Source organism: Microcaecilia unicolor, chromosome 5, assembly GCF_901765095.1.
Source record: "Microcaecilia unicolor chromosome 5, aMicUni1.1, whole genome shotgun sequence".
NCBI classification, from domain to species: domain Eukaryota; kingdom Metazoa; phylum Chordata; class Amphibia; order Gymnophiona; family Siphonopidae; genus Microcaecilia; species Microcaecilia unicolor.
In genome coordinates, this window is record NC_044035.1 from 341888434 (window position 1) to 341915369 (window position 26936).

Sequence of the window (26936 nt, forward strand, 5' to 3'; positions counted from 1 at the left end):
ACATAAAATGACCTAGACATCTCACCGTAACACCCTTATATTGAGTATTGTGTTCAATTCTGGTCGCTGCATCTGAAGAAAGATATAGTAGAATTGGAAAAGGTGCAGCGAAGGGCGACTAAAATGATAGCGGGGATGGGATGACTTCCCTATGAAGAAAGATTAAGGAGGCTAGGGCTATTCAGCTTGGAGAAGAGACGGCTGAGGGGAGACGTGATAGAGGTATATAAAATAATGAGTGGAGTGGAACAGGTGGATGTGAAGCGTCTGTTCACGCTTTCCAAAAATACTAGGACTAGGGGGCATGCGATGAAACTACAGTGTAGTAAATTTAAAACAAATTGGAGAAAATGTTTCTTCACCCAACGTATAATTAAACTCTGGAATTTGTTGCCGGAGAAAGTGGTGAAGGCGGTTAGCTTAGCAGAGTTTAAAAAGGGGTTGGACGGTTTCCTAAAGGACAAGTCCATAAACCGCTACTAAATGGACTTGGGAAACATCCACAATTCCGGGAATAACATGTATAGAATGTTTGTACGTTGGGAAGCTTGCCAGGTGCCCTTGGCCTGGATTGGCCGCTGTCGTGGACAGGATGCTGGGCTCGATGGACCCTTGGTCTTTTCCCAGTATGGCATTACTTATGTACTTATGGGAGCCCTCCAAAACCCACCAAGAACCTACTGTACCCAACTGTACACCACTACGATAGCCCTTAAGCTTGCAGGTATCACCAATATGTTCCAACACAAGTGTACCAGTTAGAGTGGGATATGGGCCTGGGTCCCCTTTTCTACAGTCCACTGCACTGCCCAATAGGCTACTCCTGGGACCTGCCTGCTGCTCTAATAGGAATTGCCCTCATTTTTACACACATTTGAGCCTAATACGTGCGTATCCCAGCTTTGTAAAATGGAGACTTAGGCGTTTATACAAGAACATTTAAGTGCTGGTTTATGCGCAGCTGAGATTCGAATAGGGGTTGTAAAATGAGGGCCGTGGCAATAAAACAGTTTGATACATATACATGTCTCTTAGGATCACAGCAAGACTAACCAACTTGCCACTTACAATATTGCCAACAATTAAAACATCATTCCTCAAAGATCATACCTCTATTTTATGTTGTGTCTGTGTCATTCTGTATACCGGAAGAGTTTTTAGTTTTATTTTTTTAAACATTTCTGTGTGTCTGATAGCTGCCTAAGTGTAGCAACGGGGAAATAGCGTGATCCACAATACACTTCCAAGAAGGCCAAGGAGACGAAGTTAGAGAGAAATGCTTTAATGGTAAGACTCGACACGGCACCGTGTTTCGGCATACAATGCCTGCCTCAGGAGTCTAGAGATTAAAATGAAATCTAATATATGAATACAGTTACATAAAAGAATATAAAAATACATAAAATTATGCATTTAAAAAAGTAAGTACACTTAAAACAGATAAATATAAAAAATATATATAAAAATACAGTTGCATAGAATTATGCGTGAAAAAAGAAATATAAATCTAACCAAATATGCATAAAAAGGTAGCACAGAACCATCCTTGGCCTTCTTGGAAGTGTCTTGTTGATCACGCTACTTCCTGCCTCCTCTCCTAGAGGATCCAGTTTCTCCACCCTTGTGATAGCTGCCTAAGCCCTATTGGCAGGTGATTTCATGCCTGAGGCCCCACAATAGAAAATGGGATTTGTCTCTTCAAATGTATTTATGTTTCTTCCCCCTCCCACCTCAAGCCCTGCCTGTTTCTCTCCTTGGCCTGTATATCTGCCTGTCATTCATCACACAGTCCTTCCCTACTCTCTGAGGCTCCGATGCTCAGAAGCAAACGCGAGTGCTAGAGATCATTATTACCGGAGTAGCACCCGCATCAGTGAGTGCAGAACGCTCAGAGGGTCTAGCGTGGGAAACAACGAGCACGCCAAAGATGAGCACGAATAGCATGCTAATGTAGTCAAACGGGTATTAATGAGGTCATTTCCTATTCCCTCTCGATGCTCAGAGAACAGCGCAGAAAACAAAGCCACCTGTACCACTCAGAGTAGGCATTAGGGTGTTTGAAGAGAGGATTTTCGCACAATTCTTTCTCTAAAATCTGCTGGTTTTCTTTCGTTTCGAAGCAGAAGGAAGCCTGTGCAAGCCCCTAAGCGCCAGTTGTGAGAAACAAATGCGCACGAGTCCGAGCAAGCCTGAAAGTGAAAGCACACACTGGCGCCTGTTTCCTGTGTTTAAATATGAACCTTCCAAGTAAAAGCTTATACTTAAAGGTTTTAGAAAACGGACCCCAATGTCTGCTTCACGTTCAGGTTTGCTGGGCGCTTGCACACAGGAGCTGCACTTACCGCAAAACTCTTCTGCGCATGCGCCAAGCATGTCCCCCTCCTTGCTTTCACTTTTAACAGCGCGCATATAATTTGCATACCATTTTCTTTGAGCGTTGGTGAGCTAGTTTTCTATGCTGTTCCGGTTTAAGCGCTGTTCTGAGCATTGGGCTGTGAGCATTTCCAGGGGACAGATGGTAGACTGCTGATACTTTGGGTAAAGCCAGTGTGTGTGTGTGGGGGGAGGCTGGAGATTAAACTCAATTATGGACCTGTAACCAGTGGGGGGGAGGGGGAGGGCTGGAGATTAAACTCAATTATGGACCTGTAACCAGTGGGGGGGGGGGGGGGGGGGGAGGGGGAGGGCTGGAGATTAAACTCAATTATGGACCTGTAACCAGTGGGGGGGAGGGGGAGGGCTAGAGATTAAACTCAATTATGGACCTATAACCAGTGGGGGAGGGGAAGGGCTAGAGAGTAAACTCAATTTTGGACCTATAACCAGTGAGGGGGGGGAGGGGGAGGGCTAGAGATTAAACTCAATTATGGACCTATAACCAGTGGGGGGGAGGGCTGGAGATTAAACTCAATTATGAACCTTTAACCAGTGGGGGGGAGGGAGAGGGCTGGAGATTAAACTCAATTATGGACCCATAACCAGTGGGGGGGGGGGGGGGGGAGGGCTGGAGATTAAACTCAATTATGGACCTGTAACCAGTGGGGGGGGGGGGGGAGGGGGAGGGCTAGAGATTAAACTCAATTATGGACCTGTAACCAGTGGGGGGGGAGGGGGAGGGCTGGAGATTAAACTCAATTATGGACCTGTAACCAGTGGGGGGGAGGGGGAGGGCTGGAGATTAAACTCAATTATGGACCTGTAACCAGTGTGGGGGGGGGGGGGGGGGAGGGCTGGAGATTAAACTCAATTATGGACCTTTAACCAGTGGGGGGAGGGAGAGGGCTGGAGATTAAACTCAATTATGGACCCATAACCAGGGGGGGGGAGGGGGAGGGCTGGAGATTAAACTCAATTATGGACCTGTAACCAGGGGGGGGGGGGGGGAGGGCTAGAGATTAAACTCAATTATGGACCTGTAACCAGTGGGGGGGGGGGAGGGGGAGGGCTAGAGATTAAACTCAATTATGGACCTGTAACCAGTGGGGGGGAGGGGGAGGGCTGGAGATTAAACTCAATTATGGACCTGTAACCAGTGTGGGGGGGGGGGGGGAGGGCTGGAGATTAAACTCAATTATGGACCTTTAACCAGTGGGGGGGAGGGAGAGGGCTGGAGATTAAACTCAATTATGGACCCATAACCAGGGGGGGGGAGGGGGAGGGCTGGAGATTAAACTCAATTATGGACCTGTAACCAGGGGGGGGGGGGGGGAGGGCTAGAGATTAAACTCAATTATGGACCTGTAACCAGTGGGGGGGGGGGGGGGAGGGGGAGGGCTAGAGATTAAACTCAATTATGGACCTGTAACCAGTGGGGGGGGGGGGGGAGGGGGAGGGCTGGAGATTAAACTCAATTATGGACCTGTAACCAGTGGGGGGGGGGGGGGGGAGGGCTGGAGATTAAACTCAATTATGGACCTGTAACCAGTGGGGGGGGGGAGGGCTGGAGATTAAACACAATTATGGACCTATAACCAGTGGGGCGGGAGGGGAGGGCTGGAGATTAAACTCAATTATGGACCTGTAACCAGTGGGGGGGGGGGAGGAGGAGGGCTAGAGATTAAACTCAATTATGGACCTGTAACCAGTGGGGGGGGGGGGGGAGGGGGAGGGCTAGAGATTAAACTCAATTATGGACCTATAACCAGTGGGGGAGGGGAAGGGCTAGAGAGTAAACTCAATTTTGGACCTATAACCAGTGAGGGGGGGGGAGGGAGAGGGCTGGAGATTAAACTCAATTATGGACCCATAACCAGTGGGGGGGGGGAGGGGGAGGGCTGGAGATTAAACTCAATTATGGACCTGTAACCAGTGGGGGGGGGGGGGGGGGGGGGAGGGGGATGGCTAGAGATTAAACTCAATTATGGACCTATAACCAGTGGGGGAGGGGAAGGGCTAGAGAGTAAACTCAATTTTGGACCTATAACCAGTGAGAGGGGGAGGGCTAGAGATTAAACTCAATTATGGACCTATAACCAGTGGAGGGGAGGGAGAGGGCTGGAGATTAAACTCAATTATGGACCCATAACCAGTGGGGGGGGGGAGGGGGAGGGCTGGAGATTAAACTCAATTATGGATCTGTAACCAGTGGGGGGGAGGGGGAGGGCTAGAGATTAAACTCAATTATGGACCTATAACCAGTGGGGGAGGGGAAGGGCTAGAGAGTAAACTCAATTTTGGACCTATAACCAGTGAGGGGGGGGGAGGGGGAGGGCTAGAGATTAAACTCAATTATGGACCTATAACCAGTGGGGGGGAGGGGGAGGGGCTGGAGATTAAACTGATTTATGGACCTGTAATCAGTGGGGGGGGGGGGGGGGGGGAGGGGGATGGCTGGAGATTAAACTCAATTATGGACCTGTAACCAGTGGGGGGGAGGGGGAGGGCTGGAGAGTAAACTCAATTTTGGACCTATAACCAGTGGGGGGGGGGGGGGGGGGGGAGGGCTAGAGATTAAACTCAATTATGGACCTATAACCAGTGGGGGGGAGGGGGAGGGCTGGAGATTAAACTGATTTATGGACCTGTAATCAGTGGGGGGGGGAGGGGGATGGCTGGAGATTAAACTCAATTATGGACCTGTAACCAGTGGGGGGGGGGGGGGGGGGAGGGCTGGAGATTAAACTCAATTATGGACCTGTAACCAGTGGGGGGGGGGGAGGGGGAGGGCTAGAGATTAAACTCAATTATGGACCTGTAACCAGTGGGGGGGGGGGGAGGGGGAGGGCTGGAGATTAAACTCAATTATGGACCTGTAACCAGTGGGGGGGGGGGGGGGGGGGGGAGGGCTGGAGATTAAACTCAATTATGGACCTATAACCAGTGGGGCGGGAGGGGGAGGGCTGGAGATTAAACTCAATTATGGACCTGTAACCAGTGGGGGGGGGAGGGGAGGGCTAGAGATTAAACTCAATTATGGACCTGTAACAGTGGGGGAGGGGGAGGGCTGGAGATTAAACTCAATTATGGACCTGTAACCAGTGGGGGGGGGGGGGGGAGGGCTGGAGATTAAACTCAATTATGGACCTATAACCAGTGGGGGGGGAGGGGGAGGGCTGGAGATTAAAACTGATTTATGGACCTATAACCAGTGGGGGGGAGGGGGAGGGCTGGAGATTAAACTGATTTATGGACCTGTAACCAGTGGGGGGGGGGGGAGGGGGAGGGCTGGAGATTAAACTGATTTATGGACCTATAACCAGTGGGGGAGGGGAAGGGCTAGAGAGTAAACTCAATTTTGGACCTATAACCAGTGAGGGGGGGGGGAGGGGGAGGGCTAGAGATTAAACTCAATTTTGGACCTATAACCAGTGAGGGGGGGGGATGGGGAGGGCTGGAGATTAAACTAATTTATGGACCTGTAATCAGTGGGGGGGGGGGGGGAGGGGGAGGGCTGGAGATTAAACTGATTTATGGACCTGTAACCAGTGGGGGGGGGGGGGGAGGGCTGGAGATTAAACTGATTTATGGACCTGTAACCAGTGGGGGGGGAGGGGGAGGGCTGGAGATTAAACTCAATTATGGACCTGTAACCAGTGGGGGGGGGAGGGGGAGGGCTGGAGATTAAACTCAATTATGGACCTATAACCAGTGGGGGGGGGAGGGGGAGGGCTGGAGATTAACTGATTTATGGACCTATAACCAGTGGGGGAGGGGAAGGGCTAGAGAGTAAACTCAATTTTGGACCTATAACCAGTGAGGGGGGGGGAGGGGGAGGGCTAGAGATTAAACTCAATTTTGGACCTATAACCAGTGAGGGGGGGGGATGGGGAGGGCTGGAGATTAAACTGATTTATGGACCTGTAATCAGTGGGGGGGGGGGGGAGGGGGATGGCTGGAGATTAAACTCAATTATGGACCTGTAACCAGTGGGGGGGGAGGGGGAGGGCTGGAGATTAAACTGATTTATGGACCTGTAACCAGTGGGGGGGGGAGGGGGAGGGCTGGAGATTAAACTCAATTATGGACTTGTAACCAGTGGGGGGGGAGGGGGAGGGCTGGAGATTAAACTCAATTATGGACCTATAACCAGTGGGGGGGGAGGGGGAGGGCTGGAGATTAAACTGATTTATGGACCTATAACCAGTGGGGGAGGGGAAGGGCTAGAGAGTAAACTCAATTTTGGACCTATAACCAGTGAGGGGGGGGGAGGGGGAGGGCTAGAGATTAAACTCAATTTTGGACCTATAACCAGTGAGGGGGGGGATGGGGAGGGCTGGAGATTAAACTGATTTATGGACCTGTAACCAGTGGGGGGGAGGGGGAGGGCTGGAGATTAAACTGATTTATGGACCTGTAACCAGTGGGGGGGGGGGAGGGGGAGGGCTGGAGATTAAACTGATCTATGGACCTGTGCCAGGCATTCATTCACTGCTTTCTTTTCTTTTCTTTTAAGTCTGCCTGTAATCCTGTCCATTGAACAGCACTGCTCACTGGAACAGCAGCGGTACATGGCAAAAGTCTTCAAAGAAGTGTTCGGGGACCTCCTGCTAACTAAACCTATCGAAGCTAGTGCGGATCAGTTGCCATCACCCAATCAGCTGAAAGAAAAAATCATTATCAAGGTCAGGGTTATTTGAGGATATTTTTGTGTGCTGTGTAACCACTGAGGCGAGCCAGTCCATCAGTGTGACATTGCTGGGGAGCTGCCAGGCCAAAAATCTGGGAAAAACAAACTTGCCCCTTCTTTTCATTCTTCTCGCTTTGCTATTTAGGTGTATGCAGTATACTTTAAAATGTTTGCACACCCATCAGAAATATATTTGCACAAGGCAAGCATATAGAGAAAAGGAAGTTGTACCCTCCCTACATGGCCGAGAGATTTCTGAATGAGAAGGACTCTTTCTAGGTTTTATTTTTGTTACATAACTGGTATACGATAAGATCCCTTGGTATTTAGCATTTTGTAAGAGCAGATTAAATGCATGGTGCCCCCTGCTTGCAAGCAAGGGGCATGAAAAGACATGACTTGGACAGCCCTGACCATACCACTGAAATTAATGGGAAGAAAGAAACTGACCTTTAGTCACTCTGGTTGGGAGGGAATGAACAGTGCTGGAGTTAGAGGAGGAGGGTGAGAGGAAACCAAAAGGCATTAGGCAAAAATGAATATTTATTTCTACTTGATAATTTACTATATAGGGGTCGATATTCAAAGCGATTTAATGAGGCAGGAGAGGCTCCTGTGCTTGGCTACCCGTTGATACTGAGTGGCACTTAGTGCAGGGGTGGGCATTACCTGGCTATCTGGATAGTGCCAGGGTGGTCCGGGGGCAAAGTCTGGGTACTGATGATATTCAGAGCCAGCCTTTCTTTCCTCAGCCATCTGGGTACCTGCACTGATCATCCATCTTTATCCAGATACCTGTGAACTCCCCTCCCTTCCCCCGAAGAGCATTCTATCTCTCCGTCCTTCCTTCACAAGAGCATTAACCCACCCTCCAAAAAGAGTCAACTCCCCTCCTTCCCCCCAAAGAGCATTGTACCTCTCCCTCCCTCACAAGAGCATGAACCCGTCCTCCAAAAAGAATCAACTCCCCTTCCTCCCGCCAAAGATCATTGTACCTCACTCTCCCTCACAAGAGCATTAACCTCCCCTCCAAGAAGAGTCAACTCCCCTCCCTCTCTCCAAAGAGCATTGAACCTCTCCCTCCCTCACAGGAGCATTAACCCCTCCTCCAAGAAGAGTCAACTCCCCTTCCTTCCCCTAAAGAGCATTGTACCTCACTTGAGCATTAACCCCCCCCCCCCCCATCCAAGAAGAGTCAACTCCCCTCCCTCCCCCCTCACAAGAGCATAACCCCTCCTCCAAGAAGTCAACTCTCCTGCCTCTCTCCCCCCCCAAGCATTGGCCCTGTATCAAGGTACCCCACCCCTACCTTCACTCTCTGTAGGTTTCCTAGGCCTACAGTAACATTCCATGGTGGTCTAATGTAGGAAAGGCAGAAGCGTTCTCCTGCCCATGGGACTCTGGCTTCAAAATGGCTGCTACAACCTCTAGCAGCATGACTCGCTCCTGCCCATTGGGGTTGGAGGTCATGGCAGCCATTTTGAAACCAAAGCCTTCATAGACCACTGTGGATTGTTATGGTAGGCCTGAAGGAGCCTGCGGGGGGTGGGGTTGGGGTCCTTCAAGAGTGGGCAAATGCTTGTGGGGGGGGGGGGATTGGAATTGAGGGAGGAGGATCTAACCAGATACCCTTAAGCAGATCCTGGCCATTCGTCAGCCCTAATACCTTAATATGATCCTGCTCAGGTCAACATAGGTTATTTGGTAAAGCATATAGCAACTGATAGGAAAACAGTGTGATTCAGTCCTTCATTTTCACAGTACAGTTAACAACGAAGGCAATTAGATCTCTGTGTACCTAGGTCGAGGCGGTGAGGGCAGTCCATCCCGGGTGTTGGCAGCAAGGGGGTGTATGGAGCAGGTGCAAGCCTGTTGGCTCTGCCGGTCCCCTGCCCTGGAACAGGAAGTTGACATCAAAGGGGGCAGGAGACCGGCAGAGCAGACCGCTGCGTGCCTGATCTGCGCACCTCCATGCTTGGGTTTGCTCCACCCTGGGGTGGGGTTGTGCTCTACCTGGGAGAGGTGCTCCACCCTGAGTATAATATAAGGTAGGTACACCGCTAAATGAAACATAGACCAGAATTAATAACATGTATCCCATAAGGGATCTAGAATTATCTGCAATCTCCATATGTGTCTGTTCTATGTGGGAATGATGTGCATGTGTTATGTCTGGAGGCGCGGTAGCTGTGGGGGGGGGGGGGGGACTAGGGGTAGTTTTGGGGGTGGGAGAGTTTGGGAGTGGGGGGGGACTAGGGGTAGTTTGGGGTGATGGAGAAATAGTTGCAGAAGTAGTTCTGGGTTGGGGCAGTTTGGGGTGGTGGTATAGTCATAGGAGGTTGTTGAGAGGGTGGTGGTACGGTTGCAGGGGGTGAGAGCAGTTTGGGAGGCAGAGAGAGAACAGTTGCATGGGTATTTTGAAGATGAGGGCAGTTGCAAAGGTGTGGAGCAGTTGTAGGGGAACTAGTTTTTTTGAGGGGTGGGGCAGTTTGAGAGTAGTTGGATAGTTTGGGGGGTAGGGCAGCTTGGGGTTGTGGGGTAGTTTTGGGGGTGGAATAGTTTTGGAGGTTCTAGACAGTGTGTAGGTGGTAGAGCGGTTGCAAGGGGGCTACATTTTGGAGGTAGGGACAGTTTGGAGTAGTGGGTTAGTTGCAGGGGGTAATTTTGGGGGTAGGAAAGTTGCAGGAGCTAATGGGGTGGGGGTCTGAATATTGGGATGCTGGAGGAGTTGTGGGGTTTAATTTTGAGGGTTGTCTTGTTTGTGGGAGCTCCTGGGGGATAGTTTGGGGAATGGGGGCAGTTGGGGTAGTTTTGGGGGTATGGATGCAGTTCAGAGGTGTGGAGATAAATCTGAGAAAGGTCAGTTCCCTAACTTCTGCGTTTCATTTCAATTTAGTGTCTGTGCTGCAGAAGCTGAAACTGCTGGAAATGCATTGAGACTTTTTTTTTTTCTTGGGGGGGAGGGGGAGGTTATTTCTCTGGATTCCCAAGTCTGACCTGGCCTATTTTTGAACTCAGTATGACTTTTCACCTGATTTCCCCTCATACCATCTTATCATCCCATTCCTCTTGGAGAGTTATTTTGCCTCCAGACAGACTTTCTCTCTCCCCTTCCTCAGAATATATAATTGCTGTCAGTGGGCAGAAGGCTTTGAAGCAGTGAGATAAGTGACCATTCCTCACACCCGCATTGGTTTTCTTTCGTAGCATAAAAAGCTGGGATCTCTGGGAGATGTGGATGTGAACACAGACGACAAAAAAGAGCAAAAAAAGCAACAAGGCGAATTGTACATGTGGGACGCCATAGATGAGGTAAGATCTGCTGTACACCTTAGAGCAGGTAATCGCTGCCTTCCCAGAAACTTTCCCAATCTATTTCAGAAACATTTATTTTATGTCTGTTCTAAGGACAGTTTTCTAAGCCAGGCTTCTAAATTTGTGACCTATTTTAAGCCAAACTTATGAGCCTAAGTTTGCAGCAGAAATTCATCTTAATTTAGGAACTTAAAAGTGAATGGGGGTAATATTCAGTCCGTGATGGTAAGTTTCCAGCCGCAGGCTGACCTAACCACTCAGATATTCAGTACCGGGGAATGCGTGGCTTCTGGCATTGACTATCCAGATATGTGTACTGACCCGGATGTTAACTGGACACTGGCCTAGTTAACTAAGTGCACAAAGTTAGGACTGCTCATTTTACAGGCTAAGCTGATGCTCCGCCTACTCTCCACCTCTAACCAGTCTGCTTAGGGGATGACTGGCCGGGTTGGCAGACATTCAGTGGCATAGCCAGGAAAGTTTTACAGGGGGTGGATCTCTGCCCTGTGCCCACCCCAGTCTCCCGCATGCACCCCCCCCCCCCCCCCCCCCCCCACGGGTAACATAGTAACATAGTAGATGACAGCAGATAAAGGCCTGTATGTTCCATCCAGTCTGCCCAATATGATAAACTCATTATACATGGTATGTGATACTTCATATGTATACCTGACCTTGGTTTGTCCTTGCCATTTTCAGGGCACAGACCGTAGAAGTCTGCCCAGCACTAGCTTTGCTTCTCAATTTCCAGTGTTGCCACCCAATCTCCGCTAAGCTTCTGTGGAGCCATTCCTTCTAAACAGGATTCCTTTGTGTTTATCCCATGCATTTTTGAATTCCATTACTGTTTTCATCTCCACCACCCTCTCTGAAAAATTACTTGAGTCTGCACCTCTTTAACCTCAATTCATGTCCTCTAGTTCTACCACCTTCCCATCTCTGGAAAAGGTTTGTTTGTGGCTTAATACCTTTCAAATATTTGAACGTTTATATCACATCACCCCTGTTTCTCCTTTCCTCCAGGGTATACATGCTCAGGTCAGCAAGTCTCTCCTTGTACATCTTGTAACGCAAATCCCATACCATTTTTGTAGCTTTTCTTTGCACCGCTTCAAGTCTTTTTCCATCCTTAGCAAGATACAGCCTCCAAAACTGAACACAATACTCCAAGTGGGGCCTCACTAACAACTTGTAGAGGGGCATCAACTCCTCCTTTCTTCTGCTGGTTATACCCTTGCCTTGCATCCTTCTGGTTACGGCCCCACCACCTTGTCGCATTGTTTCTTCACCTTCAGATCCTCGCACAGCATCACCCCAAGGTCCCTCTCCTGAGTCGAGCTTAGTAATCTCTCTCCTCCTATCTTGTATCTCTCTTTTGGGTTTCTGCACCCCAAGTGCATCACTCTGCACTTCTTGGCATCACATTTTAACTCGATTATTTTGCTTTTCCAGGGCATTTTAACTGCCAGACCCTTGACCATTCTTCTAACGTTTGGAGATCCCTTCTCATGGTTTCTACTCCCTCCAGGGTATCCACTCCATTAATGTCATCTGCAAAAAGTCAGACTTTTCCTTCTAACCTTTCAGCAAGGTCTCTCACAAATATATTAAAAAGAACCATCCCTAGCACAGACCCCTGAGGCACTCCACTACTCACCTTCCTTTCCTCCGAGCAGATTCCATTTACCACCACACTCTGTTGCCTGTCGGTCAACCAGTTTCCAATGAAGTTCACCACTTTCGGTCCTAAGTTCAGCCCTCTCAGCTTATTCACGAGTTTTCTGTGAGGGACCGTATCAAAGGCTTTACTGAAATCCAAGTAGATTATACCTAGCACGTGTGCTTCATCCAGTTCTTTGGTCACCCAGTCAAAGAAGTCAATAAGATTCGTTTGGCAGGATTTTCCTTTGGTAAAGCCATGTTGCCTTGGATCCTGTAACCCAATGGCTTCTAGAAAATGAATTTATTTTTCCTACAACCGACGTGAGACTTACAGGCCTGTAGTTTCCCACTTCTTCCCTGTCTCCGCTTTTGTGAAGAAGGACCACATCCTTTCGTCAATCCCCCGGAACCTGTCCTGGTACCTCCTGATACCTTAAAATCCTTTCTGCTGCATTCTGTAGTCTTCACCCCAACAGCAGCAGTGGCACTCAAGGGCTGCCTGCAGCCTGCACCAGAACTTCCTCCCTGAACTGTCCCACCTCCTTCTGACAGAACTTCCTGTTTTGTGAAGGGTGGGACGGTTCAGGGAGGAAGTCCCGGTTCAGGACAGCAGTCAGCCTATGAGTGCCGCTGCCGCTGTCTGGGTGAAGACTGCAGCAGAGCGGATTTTAAGGTACAGGCGGGGAGCTGGGTCTGACAAGGGGGGTGCGTATGCAACACATGCATCTAGTATAAATATCAGTTCACTCGGCTCAAATATCTTTCATAAGCCAAATGTATATAGAAATGCTATGAAAAATAAAGCTTGTGCCAAAGAATGTTATTAGTGAAGTTAAGAAGACCTCAGTCAGTTGGGGATTTGGGGCATTCTAGTGTTCAAGCCACCTTTCTCTTGTTCATCACTGGTCTCCCTCCCCCCCCCAAACTTTAATTTTAACTTTTCTATTTTGTGATTTATATAACGTTTTCAAGTGTAAAAATGTGTCGATAATGTGTATTCAAAATTTTAGATCATTCATTATCAACAAACTGAAATTGCACTTAGCTTAAACAGAACTGATCCAAGGGGAATATGCAGAAAAGTTAAAAATAAAAGTTTTTGAGGGGAGAGACCGGTGATGAACAGGAGAGCGGTGGCTTGAACCCTAAAATTCCCCTCATCCTCGATTGACTGAGGTCTTCTTAACTTCACTAATAACATTCTTTAGCACAAGCTTTATTTTTGAGATCATTTCTAGTATAAATATGCCAGTGAGTGGCAGTACCCAGTTAAGTGCCGTTGAATATCCCGGACTGGCTATTTCACAGGGGTTTAACTGGGCAGGAGCCTAATTTATCAGCCTAGGGCTGAAAATCAGTGCTATAAGTTTTTTCCTCACTCTAAATCTGCCCCTGTTGCCATCCACCTTTTATGCTCCTAAATTTAGGGGTTCAGTGAAATTTTAATTATAAGTTCAGGCACTCAGCCCTAATAAATTTTTAGAGGCCAGCGTAGGAGTATTACTTTCAGTACTGGGTCCAGTTGCGGTCCCTCAATGCAGCTAATAGTCCATGCTGGGCAACAAAAATGCTAAATAGCTAATCAGTTTTGGGCTTTTCAGCTTCGAAAAGAGAAAACTGAGAGTGGATTTTGATAGACATTTATCAGATCATGAGTGGGGTGGAACAGTTAAATAGGGGAATGGTTGTTTACCTTTCAAATAACGTAAAACAATGTCCATGCAATTTTTCCATGCAATGCGTAGTTAAGCTCGGAATCTGTTGCTGAAGGGCATGGTCAAGACAGCTAACACAGAGAAGTTTAAAAGTGATTGGACAAGTTCCTGGAGGAAAAAAAAACCTTTAAAAATAAGTAGCCAGGTAGACTTGGGAGAGCCATTGCTTATCCCTGGGAATGAACTGTGAGAAATAGATCAGCTTTCTAGAACTGACCTAGGACAGGCCACTGTTGGAGAGAGAAAGCTGGAATCGATCGACCTTGGTCTGACTCAGCATGGCTTTTCTTATGTTCTTTCACAACGTGCAAACCTTTAGTCATATTTAGGGGTCCTTTTACTAAGCCTCGCTAAAAAGCGACTGGTGCTGCTGTCAGCGTGTGGGTGTCCCACATGCTGTGGCCACTTTTAGCATGGCAGTAAAATGGACATGCACTAATTTCCCCATTAGCGTTTGGCCATTACCGCTGGGAGCCTTTACTGCCACCTATTTAGGAGGCAATAAGGGCCCCCACGTTAATTGGGTAGCACGTGGTCATGTTCCATTCTGCCCAATTAGCTCAGGCACGCCTACTCTCCAGGGACGTAGCCAGACTTCATCGGGAGGGGGGTCCAGAGCCCGAGGTCAGGGGGCACATTTTAGCCCCCTCCCGGTGGTGCCAACCCCCCCCCCCCCCGCCGCCATTGCCGACCCTGCTGCCGCCACCACCACCAACTCCCCGCCGCCAACCCTCTCGACCCCCTGCAGGACATCAGAAACAGAAGGAAGCCTTTTGTGGGAAGAAGAGGACCTCGGCTGGCAGGGGTTGGGGTCCCCCGCCAGCAAAGGCAAGCGACGGCGGGAGGGGGGGGTCGAGAGGGTCATCGGCAGGGGGGTCCAGGGCCAAATCTACGGGGGCCCATGCCCCCCTGGCACCACGTAGCTACGCCACTGCTACTCTCTGCCCCTAGACACACCTCCCGCGCTGGAAAATTAAAAAAATATATATTTTCCAGCATGGGATTAGTACGCAATAAGCAGAACATTACTGCAGGATGCCTCAGCATTTCTCACGGTAGTGCTCTTTTAACACGCGGTAGGCCCTACCGTGCCTTAGTTAAAGGGGCCCCTAAGAGAAGGCGTTGCTGGGAGAAGGGCAGGGGCGTGTTGGATCACTTGTAGATTGTGCTTTTAACTCTCTGTGTTAATTTCCATTTAAAGAAAGAAAGCCTGTGCAGATGTCCTCATGAAAAGTTGAAGGCGAAAGTATATACACGCTCTTGAGAATTAGTAAAATAATAATAATAATATACCCATGGACTTTATCCCAGTGGGACTGGCTTGAAAATTGATCCCTATGTTCCCCCAGAATATTGAATCATCAGATGTTACACATGCTTGCACTTAATATTTGTCCAATTCTGGTCGCCGCATCTCAAAAAAGATATCAAGGAATTGGAGAAGGTGCAGAGAAGGGCGACAAAAATGATAAAAGGGAGGGAACGACTTCCCTATGAGGAAAGGCTGAGACGGTTAGGGCTCTTCAGCTTGGAGAAAAGGCGGCTGAGGGGTGATATGATAGAAGTCTACAAGATAATGAGCGGAGTAGAGCGGACAGAAGTGAAGCGTTTGTTTACACTTTCAAACAACAACGAGGCCAGGGGACACAAGATGAAGCTAGAATATGGTAGATTTAAAACAAACAGGAGAAAGTTGTTCTTTACTCAGCGTGTAGTTAGACTCTGGAACTCGTTGACGGAGAATGTAGTGACAGCAGCTGGCCTTATGGAGTTTAAGGGGGGTTTGGACAGATTCCTGAAAGAAAAGTCCATTGAACATTATTAAATTTTTTTTTTTTTTTGGTGGTGGTGGTGGGGGGGGGGGGGGGGGGGTTCTGGGTTCTTGAAGCCTGGGTTGGCCGCTGTCGGAGACAGGATGCTGGGCTTGATGGACCCTTGGTATTTTCCCAGTATGGCGGTGCTTATGTGCTTAACCATTGTGTTGATTCTGTAGCAGAGAGAGCTATTGTTTCAGTCTGAGCTAGCATTCTCTCGGCTGCGTTCATTGTTCTCTGGTGCCCATTTTCCTTATGTTCCAGTCTTTCATATTTCACTCTGTCTAGATTATGAAGTTGTTTTTGGGAACAAGCATGGTTTTCTTTTCGGTGGATTGACGATACGAGCTGTTAAAGAGTTTAGAAAGCACTTCTCCCTCTTCTCCTTCCTTTTCCTTCCCTCCAGGCTCCCTTCCTTCCTCAGTAAAGTCTAACAGCAGAGACAGTTGTTTTCATACTTATAATTCACTCATCGGTATTTCTGTGTGTACTGGTATATTTTGTCTGTAAAGGCTGCGTTATCCTGACTCATGATAAGAATATTAGAATAAACATTTATTTTCCTGTGCCTTGGGTTGTAATAATAGTTAACATACAGTAACACAGTAAATGAATAAAGACCCCCAGTGGCCAGAGCTGCTCCCGCCACTTTTCGGGCCCCAGTCACCCATGCTTAAGTGCTGGTTGTCAAGTCTCTACCATGTCAACCATATAGGCAGCTAAACATGATGGGGATGATATGTGGTTATAACCAAGACTCCAGCTGACAGTATTCAACTTATCAATCAAGATGTCTTCCCTTCCTCCCCGAGCTGCACAGCGTCCTCACTCGCAGCACATGACAATAAAGTGATCTACAATTCTGGAGTTGCCGAAGCTTCACCTTTCTTTTGCCATTTGCAGGATGCAGACCATAAAAGTCTGTCCAACATCAGCCTCAGTTCTCCCAGCACTGGAGCTGCTGAATCTTCTTTCAGTCTTTTGCCATTTGCGGGACACAGACAGTAGAAGTCTGTCCAGCATCAGCCTCTGTTCTCCCAGCGCTGGAGCTGCTGAATCTTCTTTCAGTCTTTTGCCATTTGCGGGACACAGACAGTAGAAGTCTGTCCGGTATCGGCCTCGGTTCCCCCAGTGCTGGAGTTGTGTGTTGGGTCTGTGAGTGCTTTCTGGGAATTGTGGGGACCGCTGGGAGTGTGGCCCCCAGTAACCTAGAAATCACTGGGGATAATTTGTTTGCATACTTGTCTTTTAGATTGTAAGCTCTTTTGAGCAGGGACTCTCCTTCCTCGTTTAAAATTGTACAGCGCTGTGTAACCCTGGTAGCGCTTTAGAAATCTTAAGTAGTAGTAGTAATTTGAGAGCGGGAGACTCATCCAGAGACGGTTGTGACCCAGTCGGTGGGAGAAGGGTGCTACTGTGGAGCACAAGCGGCAGGTGCAGGTGGACCTGAGCTGTGCTGGGGATAGACCCTCTAAGTGGCCGCGGGGTAACCCAGGCAGGTGGCTAGGCGTTTCGTGACAACATCCCTACCTGGAAGTCTCAAATCTGATTGGTATGCTCTTTCTAAAATCTGACTTCACATGAATATTTTGCATAAAAGATATTACATTTGTAACTGAAGCTGGCTTCAAGAACACTAATTCTGTATTGCAGAGATGGTCTCGGCATTATTGCGCGATTGCTGACGGCAAGCTGTCGTTTGGTGATGAGATCGAGCAGAGTGGAAGTGACGATTCATCAGCCAAGGTGCCTTACTCACTCTTCTTGCTGTACCTCTACCAAAAACTAAGGGATCTGGGCTGTGACGTCAGAGTCTTCTCACACTGGCTAATTTTGAAACTCAAAGGCCTGTGTAGGGAACCCTCTGGGACCTTATGGTTAACTGCCCCTAGATAGAAGCTATTTAAAAAAATCACACAAAAATGTGCATGGCCCTAGAACTAATGCAAATGCCCGCCACCCCTCCCCCACCATCATAACTTCTTTTCTCACAGGAACTCATGCACCAGGAACGTAAACCAGTGTCAGAGACTTTTTTTTTTGTTACATTTGTACCCCGTGCTTTCCCAGTCATGGCAGGCTCAATGCGGCTTACATGGGGCAATGGAGGGTTAAGTGACTTGCCCAGAGTCACAAGGAGCTGCCTGTGCCTGAAGTGGGAATCCAACTCAGTTCCTTAGGATCAAAGTCCACCACCCTAACCACTAGGCCACTAGCAACATTCCATGTAGAAGTCGGCCCTTGCAGATCACCAATGTGGCCGCGCAGGCTTCTGCTTCTGTGAGTCTGACGTGCAGGACGTCAGACTCACAGAAACAGAAGCCTGTGCAGCCTTCTACATGGAATGTAGCAACATTCCATGTAGAATCTCCAATAGTAGCAACATTCCATGTAGAATCTCCAATAGTATCTATTTTATTTTTGTTACATTTGTACCCCGCGCTTTCCCACTCATGGCAGGCTCAATGCGGCTTACATGGGGCAATGGAGGGTTAAGTGACTTACCCAGAGTCACAAGGAGCTGCCTGTGCCTGAAGTGGGAATTGAACTCAGTTCCTCAGTTCACCAGGACCAGAGTCCACCACCCTAACCACTAGGCCACTCCTCCACTGTTGCTACTATTTGAGATTCTACATGGAATGTTGCTATTCCACTAGCAACATTCCATGTAGAAGTCGGCCCTTGCAGATCACCAATGTGGCCGCGCAGGCTTCTGCTTCTGTGAGTCTGACGTCCTGCACATACGTGCAGGACGTCAGACTCACAGAAACAGAAGCCTGCATGCACAGCCTTCTACATGGAATGTTGCTAGTGGAATAGCAACATTCCATGTAGAATCTCCAATAGTAGCAACATTCCATGTAGAATCTCCAATAGTATCTATTTTATTTTTGTTACATTTGTACCCCGCGCTTTCCCACTCATGGCAGGCTCAATGCGGCTTACATGGGGCAATGGAGGGTTAAGTGACTTGCCCAGAGTCACCAGTGTCAGAGACTTTTTTTCATCTCCCATTTTGTCAACCCCCATCAGTTTAAATAGTATCATGCTGATATGTATAATTTTATTCTGTTTGAAATAGAAGTAAATGAAGTACTTCTTGTCCCAATGCAGGAGCTGAAAGCCACTGAGCTGCACCTCCAGGAGAAGTGGTTTCACGGGAAGATGAAAGCGGGGCGCACCACAGCGGAACGGCTGCTGCAAGAATACTGCGCAGAAATGGGCGGGAAGGATGGAACCTTCTTAGTACGGGAAAGCGAATCCTTCCCCAACGATTACACCCTCTCCTTCTGGTACTCTGCATTTTTCATTGACATCAGTCACATTCAGTACCAAAAGCCCTTGTTTTAAGGGGTGCTTGGTGGCAGGAGACACTAGCAAAGATGAGAATTAACAGACGATTTTGCTCCATTGCAAAATGTGTTCCATTCTCCCTCCTTACCTCGCAATACCCCCTGTTTTCTAAGCCACGCTAGCGCCGATACAGCCCATTCACTTTGAATGGGCCGTGTCGGCATTGCTGTGCGGTAGCCGCTAGTGTGGCTTAATAATCGGGGGGGGGGGGGGGGGGGGAATATATTTTAGAAAAGGCTCTGCGAAAAGCACCAGGATAGTTTTGGAGCAATTGTGCACTACAGCAGATTTTTGATAGGCCTTCCCACTACTCTGTTTGTTAATACACGTATGGAAAATAAACTTTGGATCTGTGTCATGGAAAGCATCTCCCCCCCTTTTACACAACCTAGAGACCTCAGGTTTAGCAACTGGATTTGCAGTAACCACATGGAAGAATGGGAACCTGATGGTAGTGTAACCTCTGTTTTGCCCATTGACCATCAGATGGGTTATTTTTAGTAAATGTTTAGTACATTTTAAGAGTTTAGAGAGGTCAGGGCTGGGACTCACTTGAGCTGGGAGGCAGATGGCACAATCATTCACTCTCCAATAAAGGGATCTTGGCAGTGTCGTTGATGATATGTTGAAATGCTCTGCTCAATGTGCTGCAGCGGCTAAGAATGCAAATAGAATGTTAGGTATTCTTAAGAAAGGAATGGAAAACAAAAGTGAGGACGTTATAATGCCTTTGTATCGGTCCATGGTGCAACCGCACCTCAAATATTGTGTTCAGTTCTGGCCACTGCATCTCAAAAAAGATATAGTGGAATTAGAAAAGGTGCAGAGAAGGGCGATGAAAATGATAAAGGGGATGGGACGACTTCTCTGTGAGGAAAGGCTGAAGCTATAGGGCTCTTCAGCTTGGAGAAGAGACAGCTGAGGGGAGATATGATAGAGGTCTATAAAATAATGAGTGGAGTGGAATGGGTAGATGTGAATCGTTCGTTTACTCTTTCCAAAAATACTAGGACTAGGGGGCGTGCGATGAAGCTACAAAGTAGTAAATTTAATACAAATTGGAGAAACGTTTTCTTCATTCAACGTGTAATTAAACTCTGGAATTCGTTGCCAGAGAATGTGGTAAAGGTGGTTAGCTTAGCGGGGTTTAAAAAGGGTCTGGGTGGCTTCCTAAACGAAAAGTCCATAGACCATTATTAAATTGGACTTGGGGAAAATCCACTATTTCTGGGATAAGCAGCATAAAATGTTTTTGTACTTTTTTGGGGATCTTGCCAGGTATTTGTGACCTGGATTGGCCACTGTTGGAAACAGGATGCTGGACTTGATGGACCTTTGGTCTGTCCCAGTATGGCAATACTTATGTACTCCTTTCATCCAGTCAGTCAGTACAGACTAGAATTTAAGCATTGAACCAAAGGGTTTACCTAAACTTTGATTCTTCAGGCAAAAATGTGGAACATTTCCGCATAAACTATATACAGGCAAAGATAAAGAGAAAAATAGTTTCAATCACTTAACCCCCTGTTTACTAAGCCGAGCGGCAATGCCGACACAGTCCATTCAAATTGAAAGGGCTGTGTGGACATTAGCTTACGGCGTAGTAAACGGGGGAGGGGGGTTAGACTTTAATAGGTCACTTTTTGAACTCTGTCTGATAGAAGTAACTGGTAAAAGTGATTTACAGCTTTACTCTCTCTGGGAGCCCCTCTCCCCAAAAGGAAAGCTTCTCTGTAAATCTGTCAGGTACTCAGGTATATGATGAGCAGATATGGCAGTTCCTTTGGTTCAGTGACACTTCATAAAGACAGAGGTGCTTAACCTTGTTTTGAAGCATTGTGATGGGGCAGATGTGAAGTATTTAATAATGCCTTAGGGCCCTGTTTACAAAGGTGTGCTAGCGGTATAACAAGTTTTAATAAATATAAATGTATCTGTCTCAGTAGCAGACTATATAATGGATATAGTGGAATAAGAAAAGGTGCAAAGAAGGGCAACGAAAATGATAAAGGGGATGGTACGACTTCCCTATGAGAAAAGGCTAAAGTGGCTAGGGCCCTTCAGCTTGGAGAAAAGACGGTTGAGGGGAGTTATGATAGATGTCTATAAAATAATGAGAGGAATGGGACGGGTAGATGTGAATCACTTGTTTTCTCTTTCCAAAAATACTAGGACTAGGGGGCACGTATTGAAGCTACGAAGTAGTAAATTTAAAACAAATCGGAGAAAGTATTTCTTCACTTAACGTGTAATTAAACTCTGGAATTTGTTGCCAGAGAATGTGGTAAAAGCAGTTAGCTTAACAGGATTTAAAAAAGGGTTGGATGGCTTCCTAAAAGAAAAGTCCATAAACCATTATTAAGATGGACTTGGGGAAAAACCACTTCTTATTTCTAGAGTAAGCAGCATTGTGAAGAATACGACAAAGAAAATGTTCCACTCAATGTGGAAACTCAAAAGAGTAAAACCTTTCTTCCCGAGACATATCTTCCGCAGCCTGGTACAGTCAATGGTAATAAGTCACCTGGACTACTGTAATGCTACTACTACTACTTGACATTTCTATAGCGCTACTAGGTTTACGCAGCGCTGTACAGTTTTAACAAAAAGGACAGTCCCTGCTCAATGCACTATACGCCGGCTGCAAAGAACAAACTATCAAAAAACTACCAACAGCTCAGAACACAGCAGCCAGACATATATTTAGAAAAAAATAAATAAGAAACTCCATTGGCTCCCACTCAAAGAACGTGTCGAGTTCAAGATTTGCACGATAGTACACGTATATGCTTATCTTCTCTTAACAACATTCAAATTATAAGAAATGTACCTGTTAACACGAAATGATTGTCATAACCACACTCTGTAAGCCACTTTGAGCCTGCAAATAGGTGGGAAAAGGTGGGATACAAATGCAATAAATAATAATAAAATGTACTGTTTTGGGATCTTGCCAGGTACTTGTAAACTGGATTGGCCACTGTTGGAAACAGGATGCTAGGCTTGATGGATGTTCAGTCTGTATGGCAATGCTTATCTTCTTATGGACTTTTTCTCCAGGAACTTGTCCAAACCTTTTTTAAACCACGTCCTCCGGTAACGAGTTTCAGAGCTTAACTATTTGTTGAGTGAAAAAATATTTCCTCCCGATTGTTCTTTGTACAGATTTCCCATGAGCCAAGCGGAAGATCCAGCAAAAGAATGTACTGAAAACAAAAGGGGCAATTTTTTAAAACTGCCTGCATTGTTGCAGAGTCGGGTGACTCTTTTTACCCAGGGTGTTTGCACCAGAGTTTACAGGGAAAGGGAAAATTGCCCCAGAAATAAGTGTTCATAGATATTTGCACCTGCTTTCCCTGTGGAAAAAATGTATGTGAATGTGAAATTATAATTATTTTCTGTGACTGAACATCCTTCTAGGAATGTGTGTTCCTACTGCTTCTAGCCTGGGTGGGGACTGGAAAATGTAGCCAGGAAAAGAGCTTTTGAAAATCCAACATAGTGTTAGGGGTGCAGGCCAAATATTTTAATTTTGTTGTTTTTCATTTTGTTCATTTTTTGTAAAATTGTTTTTGTTTCAAGGGCAATATTGTCATTCATGCATACCATTGATGACACAGGCTCCCCCCTCCCAATTTCATGTTTTTCCTGTTTTAGTTTAAAAACAGGCTTCAAATAAATGTGCATCCCTACTCTCTCTTCTCTCCCAGGCGATCAGGCCGGGTCCAGCACTGTCGAATCCGCTCCTACATAGATGGTGAGACAATGAAGTACTACCTGACTGACAATCTTACCTTCGACAGTATTTATGAGCTGATCCTTCACTACAAGGAGGCTTCCTTAAGATGTGCAGAATTTGAGCTGCGCTTAACGGATGCTGTGCCAAAACCAAATCCTCATGACTCCAAAGAGTAAGAAACTACAGAAACACAACCGTCTGTTATTAGGTTTCAATTTACTGTTTTTAAGTTTATGTCATTTATTGTATTTAGGTTTATTCTTGGTTATTTTACTATTGTTATGCTGTTAACAAAATTGTAAGTTTTGTGTTAAACTGTACCTGCTGTACACCGCCTTGGGTGAATCTCTTCCTAAAGGCAGTTAATACCAATAAATAAATAGAACACAATTTAGCTTACCGCTGCCTGGGACCATTCCAAGCTGGAACTGTGCCCTGTGAAAGACTCCCCCTAGCCCAGCCTAATGGTTAGTGCAGCAGGCTGAGAACCTGGAGAACTGGGTTCAATTCCCACTTCAGCTGCTTTTGACTCTGGGCAAGTCACTTACCCTCCATTATATAACCTCTTTGATTGTAACCACAGAAAGGCAGTATATCAAATCCCATCCCCTTTCCCTTACTGTTCCATGGGGAAACAGAGAAGACATTGGGTGGGGAGCGATTTGGGCACTTCTGCCTCCCTTGCAGCCACACTGCTTCCACAGCCCTACAGCTGCCACAGATGCTATTTTAATCAACAACATTTCATTCAAGAAAGACTAAGGAGGCCAGGGCTTTTCAGCTTGGAGAAGAGACGGCTGTTGGGAGACATGATAGAGGTATATAAAATAATGAGTGGAGTGGGAACAGGTGGATGTGAAGCGTCTGTTCACGCTTTCCAAAAATACTAGGACTAGGGGGCATGCGATGAAACTACAGTGTAGTAAATTTAAAACAAATTGGAGAAAATATTTCTTCACCCAATGCATAATTAAACTCTGGAATTTGTTGCCGTAGAACGTGGTGAAGGCGGTTAGCTTGGCAGAGTTTAAAAAGGGGCTAGACAGTTTCCTAAAGAACAAGTCCATAAACCACTACTAAATGGACTTGGGAAAAATCCACAATTCCAGGAATAACATGTATAGAATGTTTGCCAGGTGCCCTTGGCCTGGATTGGCCACTGTCGTGGACAGGATGCTGGGCTTGATGAACCCTTGGTCTTTTCCCAGTGTGGCATTACTTATTGTAGATGCAGTAAATAACATTGTTGCATTGGATAGACTCAGTGAGTGTTTGATTTCAACATAAGGTTCTTCAGCCTTTTGATAATAAAAACTAGAACTCGGTTGTGTTGAGGGAAAAATACATAGGACACATGGACCATAATCTCTGAGGGCAGTGCCTGACCACTGGGGCTTTTTGCTTTTCAGGTGGTATTACAACAACCTGAGCCGAGGAGAAGCTGAGGACATGTTGATGAGAATTCCCCGAGATGGAGCTTTCTTGGTCAGAAAGAGAGATGATCCAAATGAGCCAAATTCTTACGCTGTGACTTTCAGGTATAGTGGGGAAGGGAGTGGGGGGAAAGGGTGGCATAAACCAGGAAGACACAATGACTACTGGAACTGTGGCCTGCAATATTTCAAACCTCTTGTCTAAATGGCACAGCTCCAGACTATATGGTACCATTAATAAACTTATCTCAAAGAAACACTAAATACTAGGCAAGAAACTATCTCAGACTACACCTCCCAAATTGCAAAAAAGTGATCTACAAAACTGTCCACTCTGCAGACTTCACTTACCTAGGAACCAAATGGTGGAACTCCTCACCACCCAAAATAAGAAATATACAGGAATATACTAGATTCCGCAAAATCCTCAAATCGTTCCTATTCAAACAAACCCTCTCAAACAATTAATTATTACCTGAATTGGTTATTACTCTATTTACCATTAACTTTCTCTTTGCTTCATGTACAATTTCTCATTCATAAAAGGTTTTCTAAACGTTAAACATCCATAGCTGTCCCAGTATGTTTATGATACTATATTGTAAAATTGGATTCTTACAACAAATTACTTTCTTATGCATTATTCTTTGTTATGTATCCTGTACTGTTTATTACTAGACACATTGAACTCAAACTTGTTTGGGATAATGTGGGATATAAATGTCACAAATAAATATATGGACTCAATGGGGTCTATATATCAGCTCATGAGATGGATTATATGCTGGGGCTCCCATTTTTTGTGATGGAGGCTATTAACTCATAACATGTCATGGGGTTGATAAATAGACCCCAATGTTTGGGACTTTGCCAAAAGCTATTTGAAGCTGTTTTATGGAAGTTGTATGGTGGTTGTTTATTAAAATGTTATGAATCGCTTTTTTTAATGCATAAATCAAAGCGATGTACAATGAAGTTAGGATCATCAATAAGAAAGGGAACGCCAGTGTCAGATAGAAAAGAATACACAACACACTCATCATATGACAAATACATCAGATTGCAAGAATGCCCTTTCGTCAGGGTTTCTTTCCTAGATTTAAGAGTATGCGCAAGAACACAAATACCTTTTTAAAATACTCTTACATTTCTTAAGGAATTGTTCCAATCGAACATAAAAAGGGGGCCATAAAATAAAAGGCACTTCTTCGAGTAACTTCCCAGTAGGCCTGTCGAGGATTAGGGAGAATCAATCTAAAATTGTTTAGAGAGCGCAGATTGCGCACAGGAACATATGAGATAGTAAGTGTTGCAGGGTAGTCAGGCAGACCAGTATGGATCACCTTAAAAGTCAAAGACTTCTTATGCTGGATCTTAAAATGAACTGGAAGCCAATGAAGTCTTTGAAGCAGAGCAGAGTAACCGCACCGTGGTGTTCTGGAGTGTTTATAAATGTTTAAGTTCAGAATTAGAGATCCCTGCATTGCAGTAATGCAGTCTGGAACCAATAAATACGTGATATAATGTGTAAAGAGCATCAAAATCAAGAATAAAAAGACCTTAGCAACAAACCCAGAGATTTCAAAACTGAAGATATCTGAGCAATGAACTTTAAATTGGAATCCAGGATGACTCTCCGATATTTAAACTGTGTAACAGAAGGGATAGTTGTATTGCCCATAAGCCAACAAGCTGGAGTTTTTTGGGGATTGAGAACAAAAAAATGATCAGCTAGTAACTAGGTCTCACTGTGACCTGTGCTAAAACAGCACAAGTTGGTGGTGCAATAACCTGTTTTAACAATAGCCCACGTTGATAACTTCCCACACAGCTGATATTGTGATGTCATAATGCCTCACTCCACCAATGCCTAAGAGCCAACCTCATCAGTGATGTCAGAATGGCTTGATTGTCCTATATTTGGCTCACCTTTATTATATACTAGTAAAAGAGGCCCGTTTCAGAGCAAATGAAACGGGCGCTAGCAAGGTTAACACCCCCTCCCTCCCTGGCCAACCCGTTCGTTGTTCTGCCATTGCTCTGCCCTCGAGGGCGGGGCCCGGAGCGATTTTGGTGGCTTCACCACCACAAACCTTCGAACCTTTTTGAAGGAAGTCAGGGCTTGGCTTCACTGACGTCAGTGTCCTCAGAACGTTGAGGGTGAGTTTTATTATAGTAGATAACAGTAATGTCGATTTTTAGAGACGTTTATTTTTTCTTTAATGAAGGGAGGAAGTTATCAGCATGGGCTTTCCATTAAGATCTGTTATTTTATTATTAAGCCCAGTTACTAGTAACTAGGTTTCAATGCATAAAATGGAACCTGTGTTAAAGTAACACGCTAGTGGTAAAATAATTATTTTAATGGTAGCCCTCATTGATAACTTTCAGTCTGTGGTAACCAGAGCTGATACTTTGATGTCATAATGCCTCATTCCCCCAATGCCTAAGAGCCAATTTCATCAGCGATGTCACAATGGCTTGATTGTCCTGTACGTGGCTCACTTTTATTACATACTAGTAAAAAAGGCCTGTTTCTGACACAAATGAAACGGGCGCTAGCAAGGTTTTCTTTGGAGTGTGTATGTTTGAGAGAGTGTGTGTGAGTGTGACTGTGAGAGAGAGAGTGATGAATGTGTGTGTGTGTGTGTGTGACAGAGAGTGAGACTGGGTGTGAGTGTGTCTGTGAGAGAGAGAGTGTGTGTGATTCTCCTCTCTCCTTCCCCCCCTCCAGCCACCCAGCGATTCTCCTCTCTCCTTCCCCCCCTCCAGCCACCCAGCGATTCTCCTCTCTCCCTTGCCCCCCACCTCCAGCCACCCAGCAGTTCTCCGCTC

The 26936-nt window shown here is 46.3% G+C and overlaps 1 protein-coding gene across 2 annotated transcripts in view; it reads left to right on the plus strand.

The window, feature by feature from the left end:
- The window catches only part of PLCG2 (phospholipase C gamma 2), a 250616-nt gene that overhangs the window by 146432 nt on the left and 77248 nt on the right, over nt 1–26936 (plus strand). For both annotated transcript variants that reach the window (XM_030204514.1, XM_030204515.1), the window contains exons 14-19: nt 6893–7061; nt 10274–10378; nt 17229–17321; nt 18690–18868; nt 22640–22840; nt 24078–24206. In XM_030204514.1, coding sequence (XP_030060374.1) covers nt 6893–7061; nt 10274–10378; nt 17229–17321; nt 18690–18868; nt 22640–22840; nt 24078–24206 — 876 coding nt within the window. The remainder of the gene's footprint in view (nt 1–6892; nt 7062–10273; nt 10379–17228; nt 17322–18689; nt 18869–22639; nt 22841–24077; nt 24207–26936) is intronic.